The 25,295-nt window shown below is 53.2% G+C and overlaps 1 protein-coding gene across 2 annotated transcripts in view; it reads left to right on the top strand.

The window, feature by feature from the left end:
* Positions 1-23,833, top strand: part of SH3PXD2B (SH3 and PX domains 2B) — a 95,186-nt gene extending 71,353 nt beyond the window's left edge. Inside the window, exons 8-13 of one of the 2 annotated variants that reach the window (XM_044777669.2) lie at positions 2,547-2,651; positions 6,631-6,748; positions 9,601-9,827; positions 11,913-11,962; positions 12,876-13,001; positions 20,452-23,833. In XM_044777669.2, the coding sequence (XP_044633604.2) occupies positions 2,547-2,651; positions 6,631-6,748; positions 9,601-9,827; positions 11,913-11,962; positions 12,876-13,001; positions 20,452-21,993 (2,168 nt within the window). In that variant the 3' untranslated portion in view covers positions 21,994-23,833. Of the gene's footprint in view, positions 1-2,546; positions 2,652-6,630; positions 6,749-9,600; positions 9,828-11,912; positions 11,963-12,875; positions 13,002-13,619; positions 13,790-20,451 lie in introns of those variants that run through there. The other variant, XM_070517087.1, reaches the window with a different exon arrangement.
* Positions 23,834-25,295: the final 1,462 nt, after the last annotated feature.

Raw genomic sequence — 25,295 nt, forward strand, 5'->3', positions numbered from 1 at the left:
GGTTGCCAACGTGGAATTCCAAACCAATTCCAGCTGGCCCTAAGGCATGTGACTGCCTAATTCCTGGGATTGAGTACATGCAGATTATGTGGGGTGGCTAGGATGCACCGTGGGGACTAAAGAAGGGAGTGCCCACTCCCCTGGGCCGCTTGCTTGAGTGAAGTCAGGACGAATGTCCTGCCAAGAGGAGTCAGCATGGGTTGCTGGGGACAGGCCTGGTATGTCCAGAGGGCAGCAGCGAAAAAAAGTGTCACAAGGTCAAATGTTCAAATGGCCAACAAACTGGCAACATTTATTTTTAATTATATTTTACTTACCCAAGTAATGCATGGATACATTCTTCTTAAAACCTAATGATAAAATTAGCATCTGTTTCTTTTACTAGCTTCAACTCTAGCCTCCTTTCCAAACCCCAGATAGCTCTTCTGTCGGTTTGATATGAATCCTTCTTGTTAATTATATACACACACCGTGTGTGTGTGCGTATACATATGCATATATACACACACACATATAAAAACATACATACCTGTAGATATGCACACACACATATTTCATGTGTGTATATATAATTTTGTAGGGTTTTTAATCCTGGTGGTATCATTCTAAACATTTTGATCTGCAACGTGCTTTTGTTTTAATCAACATTTAGCTCTTATTCTTTTAACATCTGTATACTGTTTGACCTGAATAAGCCATATTTTTCTCTAGTTTGAACAGTTACTCTGTGTGCACACTGGTGAGCGTTTCTTTAGATTAGATACCAAGAAGTGGAACTACTAGACCATAAGATACTCCTATTTTAAATGTTAAGGTACTGCCAAATTACCTGCTTCCAAACTGTGGCCATGCCGCTTGGCTCTCCCTCCGGCAATGCCCGTGGCAGTGGTACACATGGCTAAGAGCTGAGGCTGTGACGCCAGCCTGTGTTCAGATCCTGGCTCCACCACTTTCTCTCTTCGTCACCTTGGGCAGGTTGCCACCCTCTCTGAGCCTCGGCCTCCTCGTCTGTAAAATGGGGCAGTGATAGCACGCAGCTCAGAAAGCTGTTGTGAGGATCCGGTCAGTAGTGGGGATGAAGCAGTGGGACAGTCTGGCATGTCGTTGCTGTCATTGCTGTCATGACAATTTTCTTCTCCCCCACACAAACACCTGCAAATACGAGTCCTTAGGAAGGCATACAACATATTTTCTGATTCCTGATTTCCCACGGATTTATCAACCCCGTTCATTCTCACACACCCAAGTTGCCGGTCACCACAATGTGTCTTTGACAAGGAGCATCTGGTCAAGTAAAGCAGAGGTGGCTTCTGTTTCAGGGAGGTCAGAAGCGAAGCCCTTGCTGTAGGACCGGGAAGCTTGCTCGAGAGCCTGCCCCTTCCTTCTCCTCTCCTTTGGGGTCTCCAGGGCTTGGAGGTGTGATTTTGGGGAGCAGATCCTGTTTGTTCCTCTATGTTGTACAGAGCCATTGGGCTCTGTGTTAATTTCCTCTTGCTGCTGTAATCAATTACCTCAAATTTAGTGGCTTAAAGTAACACAGATTTACTAGCTTACAGTTCTATCAGTCAGAGTCCAAATGGGTCCCAACGGGCTAAAATCCAGGCATTGGCAGGGCTGCGTTCCCTCCTGCAGGTTCTGGAAAGGATCTGTTTGCCTTTTCCAGCTTCTCGAGGCTGCCCACATCCCTTGGCTCGTGGCCCCTTCCTCCGGCTTCAAGGCCTGCAGTGTAGCACCTTACTGTGCCTTTCTTCCAGGACCACGTCTCGCCACTCTTCTTCTGCCTCTGTTTTCCACATCTCAGGGCCTTGTGGTTACATTGGGCCCACCCAGATAATCCGGGATAATCCCCTATTTGAAGTTCAGCTGGTTTGCAGTCTTAATCCTGTCTGCAGCCTTCATTCCTCTTTGCCACATAACTTAACACATTCACGGGTTCCAGATTAGGACGTGGACGTCTTTGGGGGTCATTATACTGCCGCTACAGGCCCCTTCAAGCCGTTTCTCTAAGGAGGAAGGGCCTGAGTCTGGGTGAGAGTTCTCTCAAGCAGTTGCATCTGCAGCCGGACTTACCTCGACATGAACACATGCAAAATCAGTGTCCCCCGTAAGTTATTAGGGGAGTGGCTTCAGTGCCAGACAGCCATGGGTGCACATCGCAGCTTGGCCACAGCCGTGAGAACTTGAACAGTCTGCTCACCTCTTGGAGCTTCAGTTTCCTCATCCGTGGGGTGGGCATGACACGTGAAGATCATACGAGATAATGCGAGTGAAGTGAGGAGGGCCTCACGCCTTGGTGAAGGGAGCTACGTCCTGTCCTCTCGTCATTCTGGACGGCCCTTCTCTCCCTGTCCAGACTCAGAGAGGGTTTCTCATTAGCCTGCCTTTGCCCGTTAGCAGTCAGCTGACGTGGGTGGCTGTGTTCCACCAACTGAATGGTGTCTTTTCAGCTCTGCCCTGAGCATTGACTCGCGTAGTGGCCGCATGAAGATATCGCTCAGGCCTCACCCTGGCCCGGCTGACATCCGTCTGCTCTCTCGTTTTCCCAGGTTGGTGGTTCGTCAGCACCGCTGAGGAGCAAGGCTGGGTCCCCGCCACCTGCCTCGAAGGGCAGGACGGTGTGCAAGATGAGTTTTCCCTGCAGCCTGAGGAAGGTAGGCTGGAGCTCGAGCCTCCACTGTGCTGGGAGACCTGTGCCGGCCATCGCCCGGAGCGGCCTCCTCACCCGGCCCCTCCCCTCAGCCTCTGCCTCCGGGTCTCAGTAGCTCGCTGGCTCAGGCTCTGGAGCCCATGGACCCGAAGCCAGGCCGTGGGGTGGGGCTAAGGGCAAGTCTGCCCTCTCTTAGGGGCCTTTGGGAGCCACGCAAGGCAATCCTGGCTGGAGGTGGGGCCCTGGCACCTCCATGGGACCCCACTATTCCTCCCTTGAATTATTCTGATGGCCAAGATGCTGGGGCTGCTTCTGGCTCATTTTCAAGACATCTGAAGCCATCTGTAAGATCTCTGCTCTCTCTGTTGGTTGAGTGGCCTGACTGGGCGTCAGGATTGGGGCTGACCCCCACCCTTCACCCACACACGCTTCCATGTCCTGGAGAACTTTCCCTCCATGGGCCCCAAGCGGGGATTCCTGCCGTCCCAGAAATACTAAGGCCCAAATGACTCCCTTTTCCCCCCAGAAACATTCCTAAAACCAGAGTAAGGGTTCATGTTAGCCAATAAACAGAAGGGTTTCAGAGCCAGACAGATGTGAATTTGCATCTCAGCTGTACCACTTACTGGCTGAGTCATCTTGGGCCAGCAGCTTAACCTCTCTGTGCCTCAGCCGCTTCCTCTAATAATGGAGACGTTGATCTCTACATCATGGGATTGTGTTTTTTTTTAAGGAGATCCCATATACAGAGCACTTGGCAAAGACCCCAAACAATAAATAAGTAGGAGCAGTTACTGTCATTTGGCTGTGCCTTACGTGGGGTTGAATACTTGGGGCTTTTAGTCAAATGTTTTGAGAAAGAACAAAGCCACTTTTAAGTATATGTTTATCGGAAAAGAGGGTGAGAAGAAGGGGGATCTTTCTGTGCTCAAAAGGTCAGCAAAAAATGTGTATGTGGTTTGGTATTTAGTTTGTTTTGGCCAGCACCCCTCAGAGTGAATCATCTGTTGCTTTGCTCTGTTTGTGGGGCCCACCAGCACGAGGGGCTGGGCTGAAACGGGATACTTCAAGAATCAACTCGAGTCAGGGGTGGTGGGGTACTGTGTGGAACCCTAACTCCCTGAGACAGTTATGATGACCACCACAGGCATGCCTCTTTAGGGGACCGATTATTATCCCCATGTTACAGATGAGGAAACAAGGTTCAGAAAGGTGAAGACACTTGCCCAGGGTTACACAGCTAGAAGGTAGGAGAGGAACCACATTTTCCTGAGGGCTTGTACATTTTTCTTCCCTCTGCTATGAGGGCTTCTCTCAGTGCCCCTAAATACGCTAGGAATAGAATTGTGTCGACTGAATGTCTCTTCACTTGAGTTTAAGGTTAATACTCAGGAACTTGGCTTTCCCAAGACACCTGGGGCTTGGCATAGACTCAGAAATAATTGCTCCTAAATGGGAATACGCACTTGGGGCCCCCTTTGCCTCAAGCCGCTGGAAGTGCTTTCCTCTCACCTCTGCCCTCTGCCCTTCGCCTCCACATGCCGCCTGTCCAGTCTCCTGGAGGTACTGGTCTTTGCCCCGGCCCGTGGGCCGCCGCCGGACACTGGGGGATTTGTATGCCGTCAGCTGGCGTCAAGGTGCCTGCCTCGGCGTTTCCTCCCCATTCGGTGTTGGGAACTGGGTCCCTGCGTCTGCATGTGCCCCCAGCTCTGGGACCGCCTGTGCCTGTTGCATGTGAGAAGCAGTGACCTCGTCTGTACCGTGTGTGCTGGCATGCGGGTCTGGGAGGAGGGAGCCTGGGGTATTTCTCAGCCTGGAGCTCTAAAATTTCCCAAGTAAAGAAATGGTCCTCGGGGCCTCTGTAATGCTGAGCCCATGACCTGTTCCTTTCATCAGGCAGGTTGCACGAGAAAGAAACCCACATCAAACCAGCTTAAGCAAAAGGGGAAGTGTATTGGCTCATATTGCTGAAAGGTGCATGGTAGGGTTGGCTTCAAGCATGGCTGGATCCAGGGGCTGGAAAATGACATTAGGACCTAGGACTCGCTCTCCCCACCTCTCTGCTCTGTTTTCTACCTTGCTGGCACTGTTCTTTCATGGTGACAGCAGTTCCAGGCACTCTTCAGGGACGTCCACCAAAGAAAGTGCTGCTTCTCCAACACACGTCCTGGGATTGGTTCTGACCGACGAAGTTGGATCATAAGCCATCCCTGAACCAATCATGGTGGCCGGGGGGGATGTAGCACTTTGGCCCGACCAGGGTCACACATCCTGCCCCTCCCTCCAGGAGGTGGTGAGGTCAGCCTCACCCAAACCATGTGGACAGAGGCTGGTAGTGCCACCAGAGAAGGGGCACATGGATGCTAACTAAGCAGGCAGTATCAGCAGGTCCCTGCCGTGCAGTGTACACAATCTCCCACCCGGAGCTTCGTTGGGGACCACAGAGCGTCCCACAGAGCTCACAGGGCTTCTGAGTTCCAGACTCCGCCTGTGCAATTCAGTCGAAGGGCGTGGGCCCCGGCATCCAGGGCCTGCGGGACTGACTGCACTTACTCTAGGACCCAGGCAGCGCCCCTTCCCACCCGGCCAAACCGAGCTTCTGTGCGTCCGGGGGATAGAATTACACCCTGCACCCCTCCCAGCACCCACCCCACCTGCAGCGTCCGGGAGGGAAGGGTACAGTGCACAGGATATGCGCAACTTGAGTCAGCTCAGCCCCCACCGAGCAGGTCAGGAGGCTAGATCAATAAATAAATACACGCCCTGTGTGTTTTTCCGCCTCCCTCTGCACCAGCCAGGCAGGCCACAGACAGCCTGTGGTGTTTTCCCAAAGAGAGAGCGTCAACCCCAACACACCAGCCATCACCCCAGCCCACAGCTGGCTCGGTGGCTCCCTGGGGGCTGGAATGTGAGCAACACAGGAAAGCCCCCTCCTCTCTCACTGGCCTCCCCTGGGACACGTCTCTGTTTTCCTCCGTCTCAGCAGCCAGAGCAGACGGTGTTAGGGATAGGAGCCGTTCTCTTGCTCTCTGAAGGGCCCTGCCTGAGTGAGAATGAGCAACCCTCCCAGCAAGCCTGGGCCATCAAGGGGGCTGCTGTGGGAGGGACACAGCTGGAGGCCGCTCTCTGGGAGGAGGATGGGGTCGCAAAGATGGTCTCTTGGCTTTGGTAGGGGGGGAGCAGAGAGTGAGATGGAAGGTACCCCAGTCACATTAGTGAAAATTGAAGCTTCAGCCTTGGTTGGATCCAGGAGCTTGAAAATAATAAATGAAAAACAAAGCTCAGTTACCACCTAGGTATGAAAAGTGCTCTCCGTCTCCGCCTTGGTGGTGATTTCAGCCTGAAACCACGTGCTGCCAAATCAAGCTCATCCCTGGGCCCCCAACCAGCGAGAACTGCGGGCCAAGGAGGGTGTAACCCCTTCAGCATGAGCACCTTGGCTCCCGCCAGGCCTTCGGGACTTGTTCATTTACTAAACATTGAGTAACTTACTAAATAGTTACTAAGTCTCCCTGGTATGAAGCCCAGTGCTGGAGACAGAGGAATGAACGAGACAGACCTAGGGCCCTGCCGCCATGGTGTTGGTGATCCAGCAGAGGAAACAGACACGAAGCACAAGAAATGAGTAAATTCTGTGGTGTGCTAGAATGTCATTCCTGATCTGGAGGAAAACATAAACCTGAATATTGCATAAGGCAAGGTCAAGGCCGGTGACCTTGAAGCGCAGATTTGAGGAAGGTGAGGATGAATGTGTGATGCTGAGGGACTTCAGAGGGATCAGGACCTGCCCTTTGTCCTGTGTCCTGTTACTGTTTGCACAGGATCATCCAGGGCTAAGTGAGGGCCTGGGGGTACACAGAAATCTCTGGAGGAAATTCTTCCCTCCGATGGACAAGGGCATCTCACAGATCACAGCCTTGGCCATCAGCATCCTGGGACTCTCAGTGACCTTGACTTACCCCTGTATTCCCTTGTCCCCACAGAGGAGAAGTACACAGTCATCTACCCGTACACAGCTCGTGACCAGGATGAAATGAACCTGGAGAGAGGGGCCATGGTGGAGGTCATCCAGAAAAACCTAGAAGGCTGGTGGAAGATCAGGTACCCGCTACAGCTGGGTGGGATTCAGGTCATGTGGGCTCCAGCTGCAGAGAGGGCTGTAAGCGATTGCAGATGGGGGGAGGTTTCAGCGTGAGTCATAAAAGGATGCTTCTCCTCTGTGCTATTTGGCTTCCCTCCCTACCCATATCCCTCTCTAAAAACCCATAATAAGCAAAACCTTCTCTCAACACACTGACCACAGATAGCAGTAACCCTGTTGAGCAAGACTGGTCTCCACCTCCAGATGTTTCTCCTAACGAGTAACTGGAGGCTGAAGCTGCCCTGTGTGAGTGAGTGGCCACTCCAGCCCTGCTCTGAGATCAGAACGGCGCATAACACCACATGGACTGTAACTCATCCTAGAGCTGATCATGTGTCCCGATCTCAGAGTCCAATCGTAAAAGCAGGAGGCTGGCATTTCAGACACCTTGTCACAGCTCTTTCCCCTATGGGATGGAATCAGAACCTCAGGTGGGGTGGCTAGCTCGTCCTGCTCTGCCTGGGACTTTCCTAGGTTTAGTCATGGATGTCCTGGGAACGCCCTCCTTGGTCACCTTAATGAGCAGGCTGTGACCACAGGAAAGTGGGGCAAGGAGGAAGCGTGAGATCCTGCAGCCCGGTGTCTACACCGTGAGGTGAGGCAGGCCGTTAGGGCCACTCCCACGGGGCTGAGCATGTGGCATGTCATTCATTCATTCAACACACTCACACCAAGAATGTCCTCTGGGCCAAGCCCTGTCCAGGGTGTTGGGGAGTCAACAGTGAGAAAGACACAGCAGTTCACAGCAACGGGCACAGCAGACTGACTCCGACAGGTACAGGGAGTGACGGAGGGGTGCTTGGGCGCCTGTGGTGCACAGAAGAGGGGCTCAGCCCGGGGTCAGGTCAGGAAGGCTTCCTGAGGGAGGGGGCTTCGGAACCCAGGTTTGAAGCAGGAGCAGTGACAGTGGCACTTAACATACATTGAGTGTGTATGTTGTCTTGTTCCATAACGAAAATCCCAAAACTTAGTGGCTCCGGAATGGGGAGTGGCTTAACTGGGCCCCGGGTCCCTCCTGAGGTTGCGGTTGGATGTCAGCGAGGGCTGCAGCCATCAGAAGGTTTGGCTGAAGCGAGCGAGTGGCAGAGCCAGCGGTTGAACCCGTGCCTTTCTCGTCCTGAAGCCCACTCACCACTGTACATGCCGCCTCCACGATGACCGGGCTCATGGCGAGGGCGTGGGTTGTATGTAGCCTGACATTTTTCACTTAGCACAAGCCTTGTTCCCCTTCAGAGGGTGTTGTAAGGTTGACAGACACCAAACTACAGATTTCTATGTCCTTATAAATTTGCTTCCAGTTATAAAGGACCTTTTGATCATTGAAAAACAACACTATTTAGTTGTTAAAGTGATTCTTGACAAAAGATTTGGTCCTGCCATGTATCGTCTCCAGTCAATTATGTCTATTCAACTCCCCCAGTGGGGCGGGCGCCTGTTTTGTGGGCCAGACCAGAGGAGTGCTGGTAAATGCATAACAACCAGCTCTCCAAGGGAAAAATGCTCTGGAGTTGTGGTGTTTGCCAAGCTCCCTGATATAAATACTCCCACTGTGGCCGATTTCAAGCCACCAGTGTGATGTCACTAAACGTGGAGTTCGGAAAAGGTGTGCACAGTCGGCTGTCCGAAGCTGGTGGGAGCCGGCTCCAGCACACCTGTGGGCCAGGTGGACCCCTCTGGTCCTGCTAGTAACTGAGTTCTGTCATGTGGAGAATTCAGTGACAGTTACACTCATTGAATTCCTTTTAGAATCACTGAGCTGGTCTGTCAGGGTCTCGGTCACTCTGCAGTTCAGTGACAGCCAGCTGACCGTTGGCAGGCTCTGGAACTTTCCCCCGACCCGCTTCATTCCCATCTGAACGCACATTTAATCTACATGTTAACCAGTGTGATGGAGCCCACCTGTCCACGCCAGGCTTTGTGCCAGGCGCTGGGGCTGCGGGCAAGAGGCAGCGGAGCACGGGGTTTAGGAGCACAGACTGGTGCAGCTGCCGGGTGTGCATCCGTTCCTGCCCCCTCCCGGCGTCGGGGGCTGCAATCCATCAGTCGCTGTCAAGTGTGTAGAACAGGACTGACACAGAGTGGGTGCCCCTGAGTGCCACTTATCATTGTCATTAATTATTGTTGTCATCGCAGCAATGACCATAGCTTTATGGCTGCTCACCCTTGCCAGGCCTGTTGGCAGTTTGTCCACTTGTCCTTTTATTTCTTCATTCAATTCACTGACACCGAGGCCCCTGACACACAGAGATGGAGGAACCACGGTCCCCGCAGAGTTTGCGTTCTAACTGGGGAGACAGGACCGCCCCAGCCAAGCGTCGTTGTGTGTTATAGGTACCAGGATTGCAGCGTGTGCAGGAGACAGTGGGGGCACCGTGGAGGGAGGGCTGCGTCCTCTGGGGGGCTCAGGACGGGCTGGAGAGAGGCAGAGGTCTTAGGCAGAGCTGGGAAGGAGGAGCAGGAAGGAGAATGGGAAGGGACTTCCAAGAGCAAGAGTCGGCGGGGGGGGTGGTGGGGTGAGAGATGCCAGTGCGTTTGCGAGACTGCAGGCCACGTGGGGTGGGTGGGACACGGGGGTTGCTGTGAGAGATGAGGCTGGAGAGGCAGTGAGAGGCCAGGTTGGGAAGGCCTTGAATGCCATGCTGAGGGCTTAGGCTTCCTCAAGAGGCAGCCAGCAGTGTGCCAGCCTCTGGTCCTGGACAGCTGTCACCCATCGTCCCTGCTGTCTGGGACCCGAAGTGTGATTCACAGTAGGAATGCACCTCCTCCTGTGGGCCTGGCAGAGCAGCCTGACCAGCATCCTTCCTCCTCCCAGGTACCAGGGCAAAGAGGGCTGGGCCCCAGCCTCCTACCTAAAGAAGAGCAGTGGGGAGCCCTTACCTCCAAAGCTGGGCCCCGGCTCCCCCGCCCACGCAGGCGTCCTCGACCTGGACGGAGTCTCCCGGCAGCAGAATGCGGCGGGCAGGGAGAGGGAGCCGCTCCACAACCAGAGGGACGGCCGGTTTGAAGGCCGCCCGGCACCCGAGGGCGACGGCAAGCAGCGTGAGTGATGCCCACCCGAGCTCCCAGCAGCTGAGGGCCTACTGTGTGCCAGCCTCTGTGCCCCGAGCTCCTCACATGCTGTCCCTCATCCTCACAGCAGCCCTGCTGCCCACCATCCTGTAGATAAGAAAACAGAGGCTCAGAAACCCCAGGGAACTGGTTCCAGATCGTGTAGCCGGCAAGTTGCAGAACCTGAGTCGAGAACCGTTGCTTTCCTGCTCCACACCACATTCTTTCCGCAATATCGTGATGATCACGACAGCTGCTGTCTCTCAAGTTCCTGCTGTGGGCCAGGGGTCTTATGATTCTTCTCACTGACTCCTCACGACAGCCTCTGAGGGACTTACTGCTGTGTTTTACAGATTAGGAAACACGGATGGGGTGGTTTGTCTAAGACCCCCAGCCTGTAAACAGTGGGGCCGGGGCTTGACCCCAGCCCTCTGGCTCCAGCGCCAGTGCTCTCTAAATGGCCTCATTTCTGAGCCAGAGGAAGAAAAAGTTGACCCTGTGTTGGATTTCCTCCAACACCAGTTCTTTACACATCCTGCTTTTCAAAGCCTGCCCATTTGTATTTTATCTTGTAACGTTCCCAGCACACCTGCGAGTTGGGTTCTTTATTGTCATCTGCTGCATACCCAGGACTCCAGCCTCAAGCATGTGACCCTGTCCTGGCCGTGCAGGGCAGAGGGAATCTGTCTGTTGAGAAAGAGCTTCCCACCAGCCACAGGGATGAAGTTATTTGCCCCCGGCTGGGCTTCTCCAGCCGCTTATAGTGGCCTTATGGTTAAGGAACTTCCTGAGTCAATTGTCTGCTTGGCTGCTCTGAGCAAACACTGACATGCCATGGCGAGGCCCTAGTTCCTGTGATTCTAATCTATCATGGTCAAGAGCACAGGAGGATTCCCCTTAATACTAGAGAAGCAAATGAAAATCTGGAACCCGACGTCTTCTTTTAGGATATAGGTTGGAATGCTCAAGCAAAGATCACACATACACACAACACACGCCCCCAGTAACAGTGGCTCATGTAATTTAGATCTTTATTTCTTTCACACAAAGCAGTCCACGTATGTGTCCAGGGCTGCTATAGCAACTCTGTACAGTCAAGAGTCTTGTTACACTGCATCTACGAGGTGCCCTCATCCACCTGGTCCAGGATGGCTCACCACTAGTCCAGCCGGTGAGGGAGGCAGGGAGAAGTGGAGGACTCAAGTCAGAAGCCGCTGGATTTCCCCTCTCTCACATCCCATTGGCCAGAACTTAATCACGTGGTACTATCTAGCTGCAAAGGAGTCTGGGAAATGTAGTCTTTATGTAGGCGGCTAGGTGTCTGGCTAAAACTGTTGCTATTTATTCTGATACAAGACAGGGGAAATGGGTATTTAAGAGATGAGCAGTCTCCTCCACACCCTAACTGCTGGACCACCCGACTGTGTAGACCAGTGCTGAGTCAGCTCTGGCAGCGGATGGGGTGACTGCCTCAATGTTCTGCCTTTAGCCAGGAGCCTTGGACCATGGCAGAGTGACCCTCCTCCTCTCCTTGAGACCCAGAGTGAGGGCAGCCCAAGTCCAGAGTGAAAGCCCCTCAAGTCATCAGCCCAAGTTTATTCGGTTCTGTTTGTGTGGTGTTTGAGCTGGTTTGCTGTAGAGCACAGAGCCGAGGCAGTAATGTGTGCTGTGTGCCTGCCACCAGCAGAGAGCCTCGCACCTGCTGTCTACTTTCCTCTCCACCACTGCCCCTGGGAGGTGGCGTCACCCCTCCTGCAGATGAGCGCCTTGGGGCTCAGAGTCAGATCACATGTTGCAGCCCACCTCTACAGTGCTCCGAAGCCTGCGCTTTTGCCCTTCCGGAAAAGCTGTCGGTTGCTCCAGCACACAGCCCTGCCAGTGGTCCTGGGCCGAGTCTCAGCAGCCCCTTCCGAATCGGGCCCTTCCCACAGGAGGGGTCACAGCAACTCACCATCGCCTGGGCGGGGCATCACACCTGAGCTTCTGCAGGCCAGACTAGGTCTTTCCTGGTGTCCACTGAGGACTGCAACCTGTAGCATTGTGCAGCGTGTGAAGTGAGATCTCCTCTCTTTGTAGGATCACCCAAGATGAGACAGAGACCCCCTCCTCGCCGGGATATGACCATAGTAAGTGGGCCCTTGCTACAGGGGAGCCAGCCCCTGACCTGAGGCTGGCCCTCATGTTCCCCTCACCCTTTCCAGAGATGCTCTTTCCTGTCCACACAGCAGCCTCATGAAGCAGGCCGTACAAGGGCTGGTGTCATTAACAGCTGGGAAGGCTGAGGTCCAGGGGGGGACAGTCCGCCCATGGCTCTGCGAGCATTAGCCCTCAGGATGTGCTCGCTGCTTCCTGAGCCTGCTTCACTTTCTTAGAGCAGTCTTCTCGAGTAAAGTAACCTGCAACCAAAACTGAGATGAGGCACGAATATCGTTTGTGGTGCCGTTCTGATATTCTCCTTTCATTCTCCATCTTTGATTCTTTAGGTACCTTTCTAGCCCATACTTTGAGAAACAGGCCTTCCTTTTTCAGTGTCTGCCATTCATTGTGCATCTGTCGGGAGCCATGCACTGTGCTGGGTGCTTCCCCACGTTAACTTATTGAATGCTTACAGCAGCCGCACCAGGCAGAGCCTATGATTGTCCCCATTCTACAGGAGATGAAACTGAGGCTCCAGGTGGGGAAGTATTTGCCCAGAGCCACTCACATAATCAGTATTTCTAACCCAGATGGGTCTGACATGCAACCCTGTGTTCTTTCCACAGCTCTTGCTGCCTCTGAAATTCAGAGAATGTTGTCTTGCCCCCAAGTTTCACGATTATAGGCATAAGTCTCCTGTTTCTTCTTGTCACTCTAAAGCTGAAGGGCCAGTGACCCATCTAGGACATGGTGGTCCTCTTTGTTTTGCCCCTTAGATTCCAAATGGGCCCCCCAGTGCCCCCCGAGGGTGGCTGTACCCACTCCCTTAGCGCCGCCCCTGCCCTGCTCCAGCGCCACGGTGGCGCACTTACCTTGAGCTTGTGCTGTGTTTAATCACCCCAGCCTCGAGGTCTCCACCTGCCCAAGCCTCCCATCCCACCCCAGGTGGAGGAAGAGTATTATACCATCGCCGACTTCCAGACCACCATTCCCGACGGCATCAGCTTCCAGGCGGGCCTGAAGGTCGAGGTGAGTGCCCTGGTGTTTCCGCCCACCTGTGACTCTGGAGTCTGAGCACCGCCCTACTTCTCTCACCTCCTGCTTCTCTCACCTCCTACTTTTAGGTTCTTTTTTTTTCTTTGTAACAGCTTTGTTGAGATATAATTCACATACCATACAATTCATGGATTTAAAGTGTAAAATCCAATGGTTTTTAATATATTTACAGAGTTGTGTAGCCATCACCAGAATCAGTGTTAGAACACTTTCATCACTCAAACAAAGGAACCCTGGGGCTGGCTGGTGGCGTAGTAGTTAAGTTCGCATGGTCCGCTTCAGTGTCCCGGGGTTCACAGATTCCGATCCCAGGCGCAGACCTAGCATCGCTTGTCAAGCCGTGCTGTGGTGGCCTCCCACATAAAAGAGAGGAAGATGGGCACAGATGTTAGCTCAGCGGCAGTCTTCCTCAAGCAAAAAGAAATTGGCAGTAGGTGTTTGCTCAGGGCCAATCTTCCTCACCTAAAAAAAAAAGAAGAAAGGAAAAAGAAACCCTGTACCCATTAGCAGTCACTCCCCTTTCTGCTCAGTCCTTCTTGGTCATAGGGCTCCAGCCCTAGGCAACCGCTCATCTACTTTCTGTCTCTATAGATTTGCCTGTTTTGGACATTTCACACAAGTGGACACATATACTCTGAGGTCTTCTGTGACTGGCTGTGTTGTGTTTTTATCACCTCCTACTGCTTCTTGCCTCTCCTGTCTCCTTGTGTTCCCACTCCTTCACATGTCCACTTTGTTCCCTGAATAAAGGCCAACATAAATCCTTTCTCCTCTTCATTTCTCTTTTCTCCCTGGGTTCGAGCTCAAAGGCGTTTGTTCCCAGGAAAGCCTGTGAGTAACGGGACGGCCGTGAGTGCCGGGCACTACACAAGTGCTGGACGGACAGTGCCTCACTTCGTCATGTAATCGCTCACTCTTGTGAGGCAGGACCCTGACAGCCCCCGTTTCTCAGATGAGGAAGCTCTGGCTTGGAAAAAAGGTGCTGTCTAAGTCACACAGCTAACAGGTGGCAGAGCCAGGATTTGAACCCACGTCAGTCTCCAGATTCGGCCCAGGGGTGTGGACAGCCTGTTGTCATTTATCTGCCGACATCTGGGAACTTCAGGAGGGCAGAGACCAGGGCTGTTCTTCACTCCTGCTTCCCCACAGGCAGCACGGTGCCTGGCACGTGGGAGCTTTGCAATAAATGTTGAATCAGTGAAAACCTGTCTCCCCACAGCCTCCCACTTAACACGCAGAAGGCCTATGTGTGTTTTCTGCATTCTGGCCTTGCTCCACAGCAGGTGCTCAGTAAACCCTTCCTTTATGAATGCAGGTTCAGCTGGATCAAGGAAGTAAGGAGTGAATGAGTGATGATTGAGTCCGTGCGCCAGTGTCACACAGTTTTGGAGGGTCTTTACTTGCCCTCTGAGAGGCTTCCAACGCCCCCGCTGTTTCCCTCCAGCTCTGACGCTTCCTGCCTCTCCCTCTCCTCCCGCTGCATCCCGGGGCAGCTGCCCAGGGATCTTGGCAGAAGGCGACTTCCTGAAGGTGCATCCTGGGCCTCACCACCCTTGATTCTGCTCAAGCCTCTCCAGAAACTTCTCCTCAAGCCAGGTGTCCTTCAGCACATTGAAGGAGGGCTGTCTGCCGGGGTTTTTGAAGAACCTGAGCCAAAGCCTCTCAAACTAAATTTTATAAAATGCAAACCCTAATCCGCACAGAGAAACCGATGGGAAAGCAGAAGTACCTCCAAGGCTCAAAAAAGCTTTTTATCTGCTCCTTTTTATTCTTTATCTGCTCCTTTTTTTTTGCCGCCATTCTGGCCTTTCCAACTTCAAATCCACAGACAGAACTCACAAGGCATCTTGCTGGTGCTACACGCTAGTTCTGTGCCCGATTCTGCCACCGTGCTGTTGGAAAACATACACGTCCTGTTCTGACATGGCATATGTTGCCTCTTTCTTAACGTCTTTCCGCATCAAGAGCTGTTCCTTCTACCGTTGCTGTTCAGCCTATTGCCACTGCTTTCCTCTGAGCCCCACTGGTCCAGCTGACCCTTCCCCCCACCTTACTCTCTCTTCCAGGAATGACCTTCCTTTAACCCAGCTCCTAACCTTCTACCTGCCTTCTCCTAGATGGCACTCAGGGCCATTTTTTGAACTGAATTTGGCATATCAAAACCCAACTCATTCTTCACATCTTTGCTTCCTCTGGGGAGCCTCCCCTGATTCGCACCGGTTTCCCTGCCCTACCCTATGTTAGCTGCTCTGGGGCCATGTGTTTCAGTTCTTAGCTAAGGGCAGTCCATCGCTTCTGTACATGATGCTTTCTTGACATTATGAGAATTAAATGTTAGTTTCGCCTCATTCTTCAGGGACTGAGTTTTGAATTGCAGGTTGAAAGTCATCCTCCCTCGGTACTTTGGTTTTTTGGGTTTTTTTTTAAGATTGGCACCTGAGCTAACAACTGTTGCCAATCTTCTTTTTTATTTTCTGCTTTTTCTCCCCAAATCCCCCCAGTACATAGTTGTATATTCTAGTTGTGGCACGTGGGACGCCGCCTCAGCATGGCTTGATGAGTGGTACCCTGTCCGCACCCAGGATCCTAATCAGCGAAACCCTGGGCTTAACCACTCTGCCGTGGGGCCGGCCCCCTCCCTCGGTACTTTGAATCGATCGTTCCATTCTCTTCTTACTTCTAGCCTTGCTAGTAAGCACTACTGTCTACGTGGTTCATGTTCTCATGTTCGTTATCTGTCATTTCTCTCATTCTTTGAGGAGTTCCTCATTCCCTTTAAAATGCTGAAATTTCACTGAAGTGTGTCCACGTGTGAGTTTCTTTATTTTTATCCTGCTCAGCATGTGGTGGGCCATTTCAGTCTAAGAACTCAGGAGGTCTTCCCAGAAAATTCCTCACTTTTACTTCTTTAAATATTGACTCCCTTCACCCTTTTTATTCTTTCCTTCTGGAACTGCTATTGAACAGATAAGGAAACTTCTGCCCCATGCTCCATGTCTCTTTACTTTTCTTTCAGATTTTCCATCTTCATCCCTTTGTGCTGCATTCTGAGAGCATTCTGCTTCATCTTTTGGCTCATTAATTTGCTCTTCAGCATTTCAGTCTGTTGCTTATTTTGTTTCAGCAATTATAATTTTCATTTCCAAGAGCTCTTATTGATTCTTTTTCATAGTCACCTGTTCTTGTTTCACAATAGCCTGTTTTTTCATGAATTTGATGCCCTTCTATATCTAAGGATATTAAGTATGTTTAATTTAAGCTGCAATTGATATTGTTTATTATCTGTTTCCTCGGTTGTAAATCTTTTGCAGTGGTGTTGGTATTGATTTCAGTTCTTTTCATGGTGTTAGTCCTTGTCTTGGGCTGTGCAAGAAGTGGCAGGGCACAGTTGAACAGCCCAGTTAGGGAGTGTGCACAAGGAGGTGGTCAGCTTCCTCTGGTTTCAGTTCCAGAATGGGGACTTCAGAGCCAGCCACTGAGCAGTGTCGTGTCTCTCTTACCCAGCTCCCAGATTCACTGCTTCCACTTGTGAGCAATCACTTTCTTTACTCCTCCTGCCCCACAAGAATGGGATACAGGGCATCGTGGGGTAAGCCAGCCTGGCTGCTTCTGCCATGGCATCCCGGATAACCCCTGTCCCTTGCTCCTGGGCCTCCTTGTTCCCAGGCTCTCCCACCTTAAAGTCAGGTGGGCCTCAGCACTGCTCCCACCTTTTGCAGTAGGACCTCCTGGCCCACAGCCTCCCTCTGCAGCTTCCGTCCGTCAGTCATTCCTCACAATTTCCGGTGCACTGACTTCTCCCCTTCCTCCTTCAGAGCTTCACTTTGTATTCCTTTATTTGTGTCCCTGGATTTGTTGCTTAAAGGGGAAGCTGCTGTTCACTCCATCTCCCGTCTTGAAACCGGAAGTCTGACTTGCATATTATCAATGGGTTTTTTTCCCCAGAGAGCTGAGAAACATTATAAAAGCTTCTTCTGCTTTAAGACGATGAGTTTCCAGCATTTTGTGCAAACACACACCGTTGTTTGAGCATGCTGGCAAATGGAACATTCGCCAATAAGCACCACCACTCCCTGGCTCCGAATGTCCCGAAATCCGCCAAGGGCAGCTCAGGCTGTCACGGACGATGACTGCAGCTGAGGGCTGACTGCGAGCGGTGGGACATCGTGGGGCTTTCTGGCGATGTTGGGGAGTCTCCCTCCTGGCTCCGCCCACTTCAGTCAGAACCGTTCCCGTTTCTTGTTTCTGGCTTTTAGCCTGTCTGCTTTTGCTGAAGCTGATCCAATAAAAAGCTCACATACCCAACATTCTTTTCCAGAAAGCACAGATATAAACCATCCTCGAAACTTCCCTGCTTATTGTTCCGTGATGTCAGCCTAGGTTCTGCCAGTGGGAACTGGAGGGACTCACGTGGGAAATAGTAGCTGCTGAAGTTTTTGGCTTACCTGGGTGTTCTTTTCTGGTGATAAATTCTGTATCTTCTGTTTTTCTTCTCCAGGTTTGCTTCCTAGTTCATTTCAACATCATCTTAGCCTTGAGAATTCATTCATGGAACCACAGTGTTCCCGCAGTGGTGCCACCAGAAACACCTTAGTTTCTTGCCTGGTCTGTGTTTTATGGTGCTGGTGGTGGTGGTGACGGTGCTGGTGGTAGTGATGGTTTGATGATATAGACACCTCTCTGTGCAGGTACCTTACACACTTGATAGCTTGTCTTCACAGAAGTCCCAAGAGGTCAGTATCTTCAGCCCATTTTACAGATGTACCTGAGACCCAGAGAGGACAGGTCAATTGCCCGAGGTGACGTAGCTAGTAAGTGGTGGAGCTGGGCTTCGAATCCAGGGCTCTTTTCTTTCCCCCTTGTTCTTGTGAATTTGCATTTGCTTTTATTCATCATCACTCTTGGCTTCTCTCTAATAAACGACAGCTCCCATAAGTCATGATTCAGAACACAAATGTTTAGAGCTTCTGCCATGGTACTCTGCAGAGTGTAAGCTTAGCAAATCCTCATTGATATATTTCATTTTGACTATTGTCCTGTTTTCACTTGCTCACATACTTAAGTGTTAGAGTTGGTGAATTCGCGCATGTGCCGACGATCACTTGTATGCCCAGAATCGCCTTCCGTCGTGAGCAGAGCTACCAAGTGTTGATAAGATGCTGGTCCCCTCCCCTGAAGGGCTTGCGTTCATGAGGACCCTTCCCTGGAGAGGCTCCAGTGGGGCTTGTGAAGCATCCTGCTTCCTCAGTGGTCTCCAGGATCATTTAATAGCTGGTAATGTTTGCCTTCCAGTGTTCACCTGGTGCTGTTGCACGCATCAGCTTCTATGATCATCGTGAAAATCTTGCAAGTGGGTGTTGTTCTTACTGTCATCCCTGTTTTGTGAGGTGGAATCTCAGGCATGTGGCTCGTGCAGGCCATTCAGGCAGGAAAAGGTGGAGCCAGAACCAGAGCCTGGACGGCGGGCCCCAGAGCCCAGCCTCTACCTCCCCTGCGGCTGCCGTTCTCTCTCCTGAGCTGGGCGGCAGAGTGCAGCGCAGAACCACGCCCTCGGCCCGACTGGCCCCCAGCACTTTCTCACCCCGGGCTCGGCTCCTCCCCACGCAGGGTCCCCTTTCCAGGACATAGTCCAGCGAGCCGTGGTGAAAGCACATGCCCTGGAGCCCACCCGCCTGCTTTGACTCCCACCTCCACCGTTGACTTTCTGCGTGACCCTCTGCGAGCTCCCAGCTCTCCTGAGGCTTGGTTCTGCATCTGTAAAATGGGGTGAATATCGCCGTTTCATAGGGCAGTTGTAAGCATTAATCAGATCTCCTCTGCACAGAGCCTCCCAGGGAATTGCAGCATATTGGTCTGCACAGGCTGCCATCACAGAACACCACGGACTGGGTGGTTTGAACAACAGAGATTTATTTTCTCACAGTTCTCGAGGCTGGAAGTCAGGTTCAAAGTGTCAGCAGGGTTGGTTTCTCCTGAGGCCTCTCTCCTTGGCCTGCAGAGGGCTGCCTTCTCACTTCGTTCACATGTGGTCCTCCCTAATTCTGTGTGTCCTCTGCATCCTCTTCTCTTCTTATAAGGACACCAGCTATATTGGATTAGGGCCCACCCTAATGACCCCATTTATCTTATTTGCCTCTTAAAAGGCCCCATCTCTTGGGGCCGGCCTGGTGGTGCAGCCGTGAAGTGCACACGCTCTGCTTCGGCGGCCCGGGGTTCGCCAGTTCGGATCCCGGGTGCGGACATGGCACCGCTTGGCAAAGCCATGCTGTGATAGGCGTCCCACATATAAAGTAGAGGAAGATGGGCACAGATGTTAGCTTAGGGCCAGTCTTCCTCAGCAAAAAGAGGAAGATTGGCAGCAGTTAGCTCAGGGCTAATCTTCCTTAAAAAAAAAATTTAAAAATTAAAAAAATTTTAAAAAGCTCCCATCTCCAAATACAGTCCCATTGTAAGGTACAGGGGAGTAAGGCTTCAACATATGGATTTGGAGGGGACGCCGTTCAGCCTATAACATGCAGCATGCAAACCTTTCACCCACATCAATTCAGCCACACGATACTGAACAAAAAGGAGGCAGGAAACGGAAGATCTTAAATAATGTGAGCAGTTCCACCCGCCGTTTCATTCCGTGGGTGTGTGGCCCAGAGCGAGAAGGGGGTGAGATGAAAGTCTGTTTCACGTCCAGCAGCAGCGGTTCCCCTGCGTCTGCACACGAGCTGAGTGTGGCCCGTGTTTAAGGATACACTTCATACAGTGTGGCCTGTAAACACCAGCCAGCCACCTCGTGTGGTGCTCAACCAAAGGAGCAGCCGTCAAGGCTCGTTTTGGGTATGTGTGGGTTTTGCCTTGTCCTTCTTTAGAATTGTAGCAGACGCTGCTGGTGGCCTGCCCTGCGTCCTGACCCCAAGTTGACCTGCAGCTGCACTCAGGTCCCTGCAGCTGACAGCGTCCCACCTCCTACACCTGCCTCAGGGCACTACCCAGAAAGAGGGCGAGTTAATGCCCTGGGGAGAGGGACCAGGAATCAGGAGGTAGAAGTCCCCACCCCGGTGGACTGCGTCTGGTTCTGCATCATCTTTCAGAGGGTCGCTGGCAGATTAAGCCCCAGAGGCCAGAGCAAAAACTGGCTCTCTCCTTCCCCATCCCTCACTTGTGCTTCCTGAGATCGCCTCTCAAATCCACTGCCTGCACCCAGGTCCACGTCTCAGGGACTGCTTGTGAGGGCACCCAGTCCCATGTAAGATGTTCCTGATACACAGTAAAGTCTCCAGAGATGGTCCACCAGAGATGTTGTCTGGGCACCTGCCGAGTGCGGAACTCCTGCTTCTAGAAGCCCAGCTGCATGTGGGTTCTCCCGGCCCACGCTGGTACGCTGGCCCTGAGACCATCCCTACTAAGAGCTTTCTTCTGTCCTCCCTTTCAGGTGATTGAGAAAAACTTGAGTGGCTGGTGGTACATTCAGATTGAAGATAAGGAAGGATGGGCCCCAGCAACCTTCATTGATAAGTATAAGAAGACCAGTAATGCCTCAAGACCCAACTTTCTGGCTCCCTTGCCCAACGAGGTGACCCAGCTCCGGCTGGGAGATGCAGCCCCGATGGAGAACAACACCGGCAGTGAAGCCGTGGGCCCCTCCCGGCCCCTGCCCGAGGCACCCCCCGGTGCTGTGGACCCCGGGATGGCGTGGTCCAAAGACTGGAAGGGTGGTAAGGAGGCCCTGAGGAAGGCGTCTTCAGACATGTCCTCGTGCGCAGGCTACGAGGAGATCTCGGACCCCGACCTGGAGGAGAAGCCCAGCCTCCCTCCCCGGAAAGAATCCATCATGAAGTCGGAAGAGGAGGTGCAGGAGCGGGAGCGGCAGAGGGCGGAGCAGCTCCGCGGCTCCTCACCCAAGCCCCCTGGCGTGATTCTGCCGATGATTCCAGCCAAACTCACCCCCCCAGCCCGGGAGGGCAGGAAGCCGGAGCCCAAACCTGACAAAAGCAAGTTGTTCCAGCTGAAAAATGAGATGGGGCTGGAGTGTGGCCACAAAGTATTGGCCAAGGAGGTGAAGAAGCCCAACCTCCGACCCGTCTCCAAACCCAAAGCCGACCCCCCGGAGGAGAGGCCAGAAGCCGCACCCCAGCATCCCTTCTTGAAGTCCAAACCTCAGGTGAGGCCCAAGCCAGCTCCCTCCCCCAGGACAGAGCCCCCTCAGGGCGAAGACCCAGTGGACATCTGCAGCCTCAGGAGCAAGCTCAGGCCCGCCAAGTCGCAGGAGAAACCCTCAGCGGACGGGGAGAGCAGCCACCAGGCTGTCGGGGGGCAAGACGGGGCCTTCAGCCGCAGCTTCCTCCCCGGGGAGGGGCCCGGCCGCGCCACGGACAGGACGGGCAAACAGGATGGGCTCAACCCAAAGGAGATGTCATGCAGAGCCCCACCGAGGCCGGCCAAGACCGCGGATCCTGGGCCGAAGAATGTGCCCGTCCCTCTCCAAGAGGCTCCCCAGCAAAGACCTGTGGTCCCGCCCCGGAGACCACCCCCACCCAAGAAAACCTCCTCAGCGTCCAGGCCCCTCCCAGAGGTCAGAGGGCCGCCGCGTGAGGCCAGCGAAGGCAAGGGAGCTCCTGCCCCAGGCCGGGCCCTCCTCGTTCCTCCAAAAGCCAAACCTTTTCTGTCCAACTCCTTAGGGAGCCAGGAGGACATGCGAGGCAAAGGCGGGCCGGGGCCACGGGTGACGGGCAAGATCGGAGAAAACAGGGAGAAAATGGCTGCAGCCCCGGTTCCCAACGCCGACGGCCTGAAGGACTTGTATGTGGCCGTGGCGAACTTTGAAGGAGACGAAGATACCAGCAGCTTCCAGGAGGGGACGGTGTTCGAGGTCCGGGAAAAGAACAGCAGCGGCTGGTGGTTCTGCCAGGTCCTGAGTGGGGCCCCGCCCTGGGAAGGGTGGATCCCTTCCAACTATCTCAGAAAGAAGCCGTAGCCGCCTCCCTCCGTGCCTGGACGTCCTAAGCATCCCCGCTGGCTTTACCCACGTATTTAATATGCCTCTTAATTTATCCTCCTCCACCAGCTCCAAAGGAAGGCAGAGTCTGGAGTACCTGATTTCTTCCCCCTGTGGGTGGAGAGTGATCCCTCCCATCACAGCATCCCCTGGAGGCTCAGAGACACACCCTTGCTTTCTCTTCACTCAGCATCTCTGCCTTAAGGCCAGTGGCATTGCCCACCCAGCAGAGGGACCAGAACCCACCATCTGCAGAAAATGTTTCTCGTGGCTTGGACCAGGCGTTGTAAGGAGCAGCCTTTCTGGCCCCTACCCAGTCCGTGACAGCTTGCTCTGATTTCTCCAAGTCTCTCAAAGCCCACTGACTTTATTCACTCAGTTTCCAAGATGCCTGGTACCAGAAAGAACTTCATCCCTTAGAAGTGGGCTCCATTGCCAATCCCAGGGAGGTGTCCTCTTCCCTGAGGCCACGGGACCAAGGCCTCTCAGGTTCAACCAGATGCAGCTGCCCCAGAAGTGGGCCTGGAGGTCTGATCGGCCATCCTGCCTTCCATCTTCTTCTGTCTTGGGACCCTGATAGTCCTGAAGGGTAGTTCCAGCTCCGAGCGTGCCTCACCCTCCTGCTGCACGCTCATCCATCCTAGGGCTTTCGAATAAGAATCCCCACTCGCCTTGGGGCGTTCCACTTTTGTCTACTTAGAGCAAGAATCTCAAAGTTTGTTTGAATAAGGGGGCCATTCCCTTTGCTGAATAGCAGTAGGTGCCAGACTCTGAACTTGACACTTTACCTTCATGTTTCAACCCTCACAAACACCTTCTCTCACAACATTATACCCATTTTATAGATGAGGAAACTCGGGCTCAGTGTGCCCAAGGCATTCTAGCTAGGAAGGGGAGAAAAGAGGATTTGAATGCAGGCCTGCCTGACTTCTGTGCCTGTGCCCTTCCCCCCATAAGAGGCAAACCAGACAGGCGACAGGGAGAAGCTGGCCGGGTGCCAGGAGCCAAGTCGCTTCCTTGTGTGGGTGAGGGGACATTTGTGGCTGCTCTCACACCCACCACCCCTCCAGCCCACTGCAGCATACCCTGAAGGCGGCCCTGGTCCCTCGGCAGCTGCTCCGTGCTTGGGGATGCTCAGAGCCCTGGTGGCTGCCACAGAGCCCTGTTTCCTGCGCCTGTGCTGGTGCCCCTTCAGCGGGATAGAGCTCATGAGCAAGGGAGCTGAAGCAGTCTCACATGCCAGCCTCGAGGGGTCTGGTGGCTCAGGGACCTCCACCAAACTGAGCCTAGCAAGCAGTACCCCAAAAAGGGACAGGGACCCAAGGGCCAGGCAGACGCCTCCTTTCCCTCTGTGCTCGAGCTTCCTGCTTCTCTCTGGCATGGGGAGAGGGGTTTTCTCTTTTTCTCCTGTACTTTCCCTCTCTCTTATCTCACTGGGAGGAACCCAGGGCAGCCATTTGACCCATTTTGACAGATGTGGTTCACTGAGGCACGCAGAGGCACAGCTGCACTGCAGAACTAGAATCTGGACCCGGGGCTTCTGGCTCCTGCCTGGAGCTCTTGCTGTGGACCAGGCGACCTGGGGGGTGAAAGGGCAGAACCCCTCCCCACCCTCCCCCACCCTGCAGGAGAAGAGGAAGTGGCCCTGTCCTGCCCCAGAGATGTCCAGTTGAGAGTGTTCATCCACTGCGGTGCTTTTGGAACCACAAGGCCAGCTCTCCTGGGGACAGTTGCTGTCCACCTGCAGTGCCAAAGATTTATGTGCGAACAGCCCCCTTCCTGCCCCCACCCCCCCCATGGGCTCTGGATGCTTCAGCAGGAGAAAGAGCTTCCTCTGACCCACAGGAGTATCTTTATGTTCTTCCGTCAGTCTGTAAATTGCATCTCCCCGGGGATCTGGGGCAGAGTCCCGAGGTGCTCCTCGCAGCGCCTGCAGGCCCCTTGCCTGACGCCCAGAAGCCTTAGGGGGAGAAGGGAGGCTGGGAAAGGGCCACCCACCTCTTCAAGGTCCCCTCGCTTGAGAGGAGACCTCATAGCACGTTTTCCTGAGTTTTTGATCCACTTTGGCTTAAACAGCTTTTGTGAAGCTGTTGTGCGGGATTTGACTACATTTCAAAAGACAAACTAAATTTTTTTCTTCTGATTCGCTTTCTGCTTTCATTGCCCTTTCCAAGTGTTCCGTGAGCGCCTGCTGCGTGCTGGGCGCTGGGTGGACCAAGCTGCGTGCAGCTCCGCGCCTGGCTGTGCCAGCTGTGTTTTGTGTTTGCTGACTCCACTGAAGCAGTTGTCTTTGGCCTCGTTCCCTCCTCCCGTTTGTCAGCTGGGTGGCAATGAACTGGCTCCACCTTTCTCTGGACAGAAAGTTCTCCTGCAAGGAATTTCAGTTTTTATTATTATTATTGTTGTTGTTGTTATTCTGATGTGAACTGCAGGTACTGAAGCCTCATTCCTCTCTGTTCACCTTCCTCAGGACACGTCTATGGCCTGAGGACTCCTCTCTCCAGCTCCTTTTTGCCACAGTGGTAGGCACTTCCCCAGGCAACTGGAAGTGGGGCGTCTTGATGGCCGGTGGCACTCGCTAGCTGTCCTTGCCTGGGGAGTTGGGTTTATGCCATCCAAGACCATGGCCACTATTCTGTGAGCAATTGATGGAGCATAGGCAAAACTCCCCTGGAGTTACAGCTGTGGAAATGTCCAGGGCTATAGTTACAACTCCCATGCCAAGCTCCGGGCAGGTCACCGGTGCTTAAACATGCTCCCTCCTTTAACTTAATCCTCACGACAACCCCGTGAGGTGTGTAGGATTAGCCCGACCTGTGGTGAGAAAGTTTAGGTTCCGAGGGTCTAGTCCCATGCCCAGCTTCATCTACATGCTGACCAAGCTGGCCGTTTTCTCCCTGATGCCCGTGACTTCTCCTCTGCCGTCAGCAGTGAACTGTGCATGGTGCTTGCTTCCAGGGAAGCAGGTGACCCTCCCTCTTAATTTAGGTTTCTCCTCCCTGCACCCCATCATCACACGTGTCAGTAGGCCAAATCACAGGCCAAATGCCCACCCAAAAGGCGGGCGAAGGTGGGTTTTTCCCTTAACTCACCCCTGCTTACTTTCTTGTGGTGACTATTTTGTCTTGCATTCTAGGGCAAAACTACAGCTTGTGGTGCCATCAAATCTTTGGAAAATCTGAGTTTTAGGAGGCCCACTTGATAAAACAGGCCTTTGTTCAGATTTTTCGCTCCAAATCTCTTTCCCATTGTGTGGGTTTATGTCATCATCCCGGGGTGAG

Source organism: Equus asinus, chromosome 9 (assembly GCF_041296235.1).
Source record: "Equus asinus isolate D_3611 breed Donkey chromosome 9, EquAss-T2T_v2, whole genome shotgun sequence".
Lineage (NCBI taxonomy): Eukaryota > Metazoa > Chordata > Mammalia > Perissodactyla > Equidae > Equus > Equus asinus.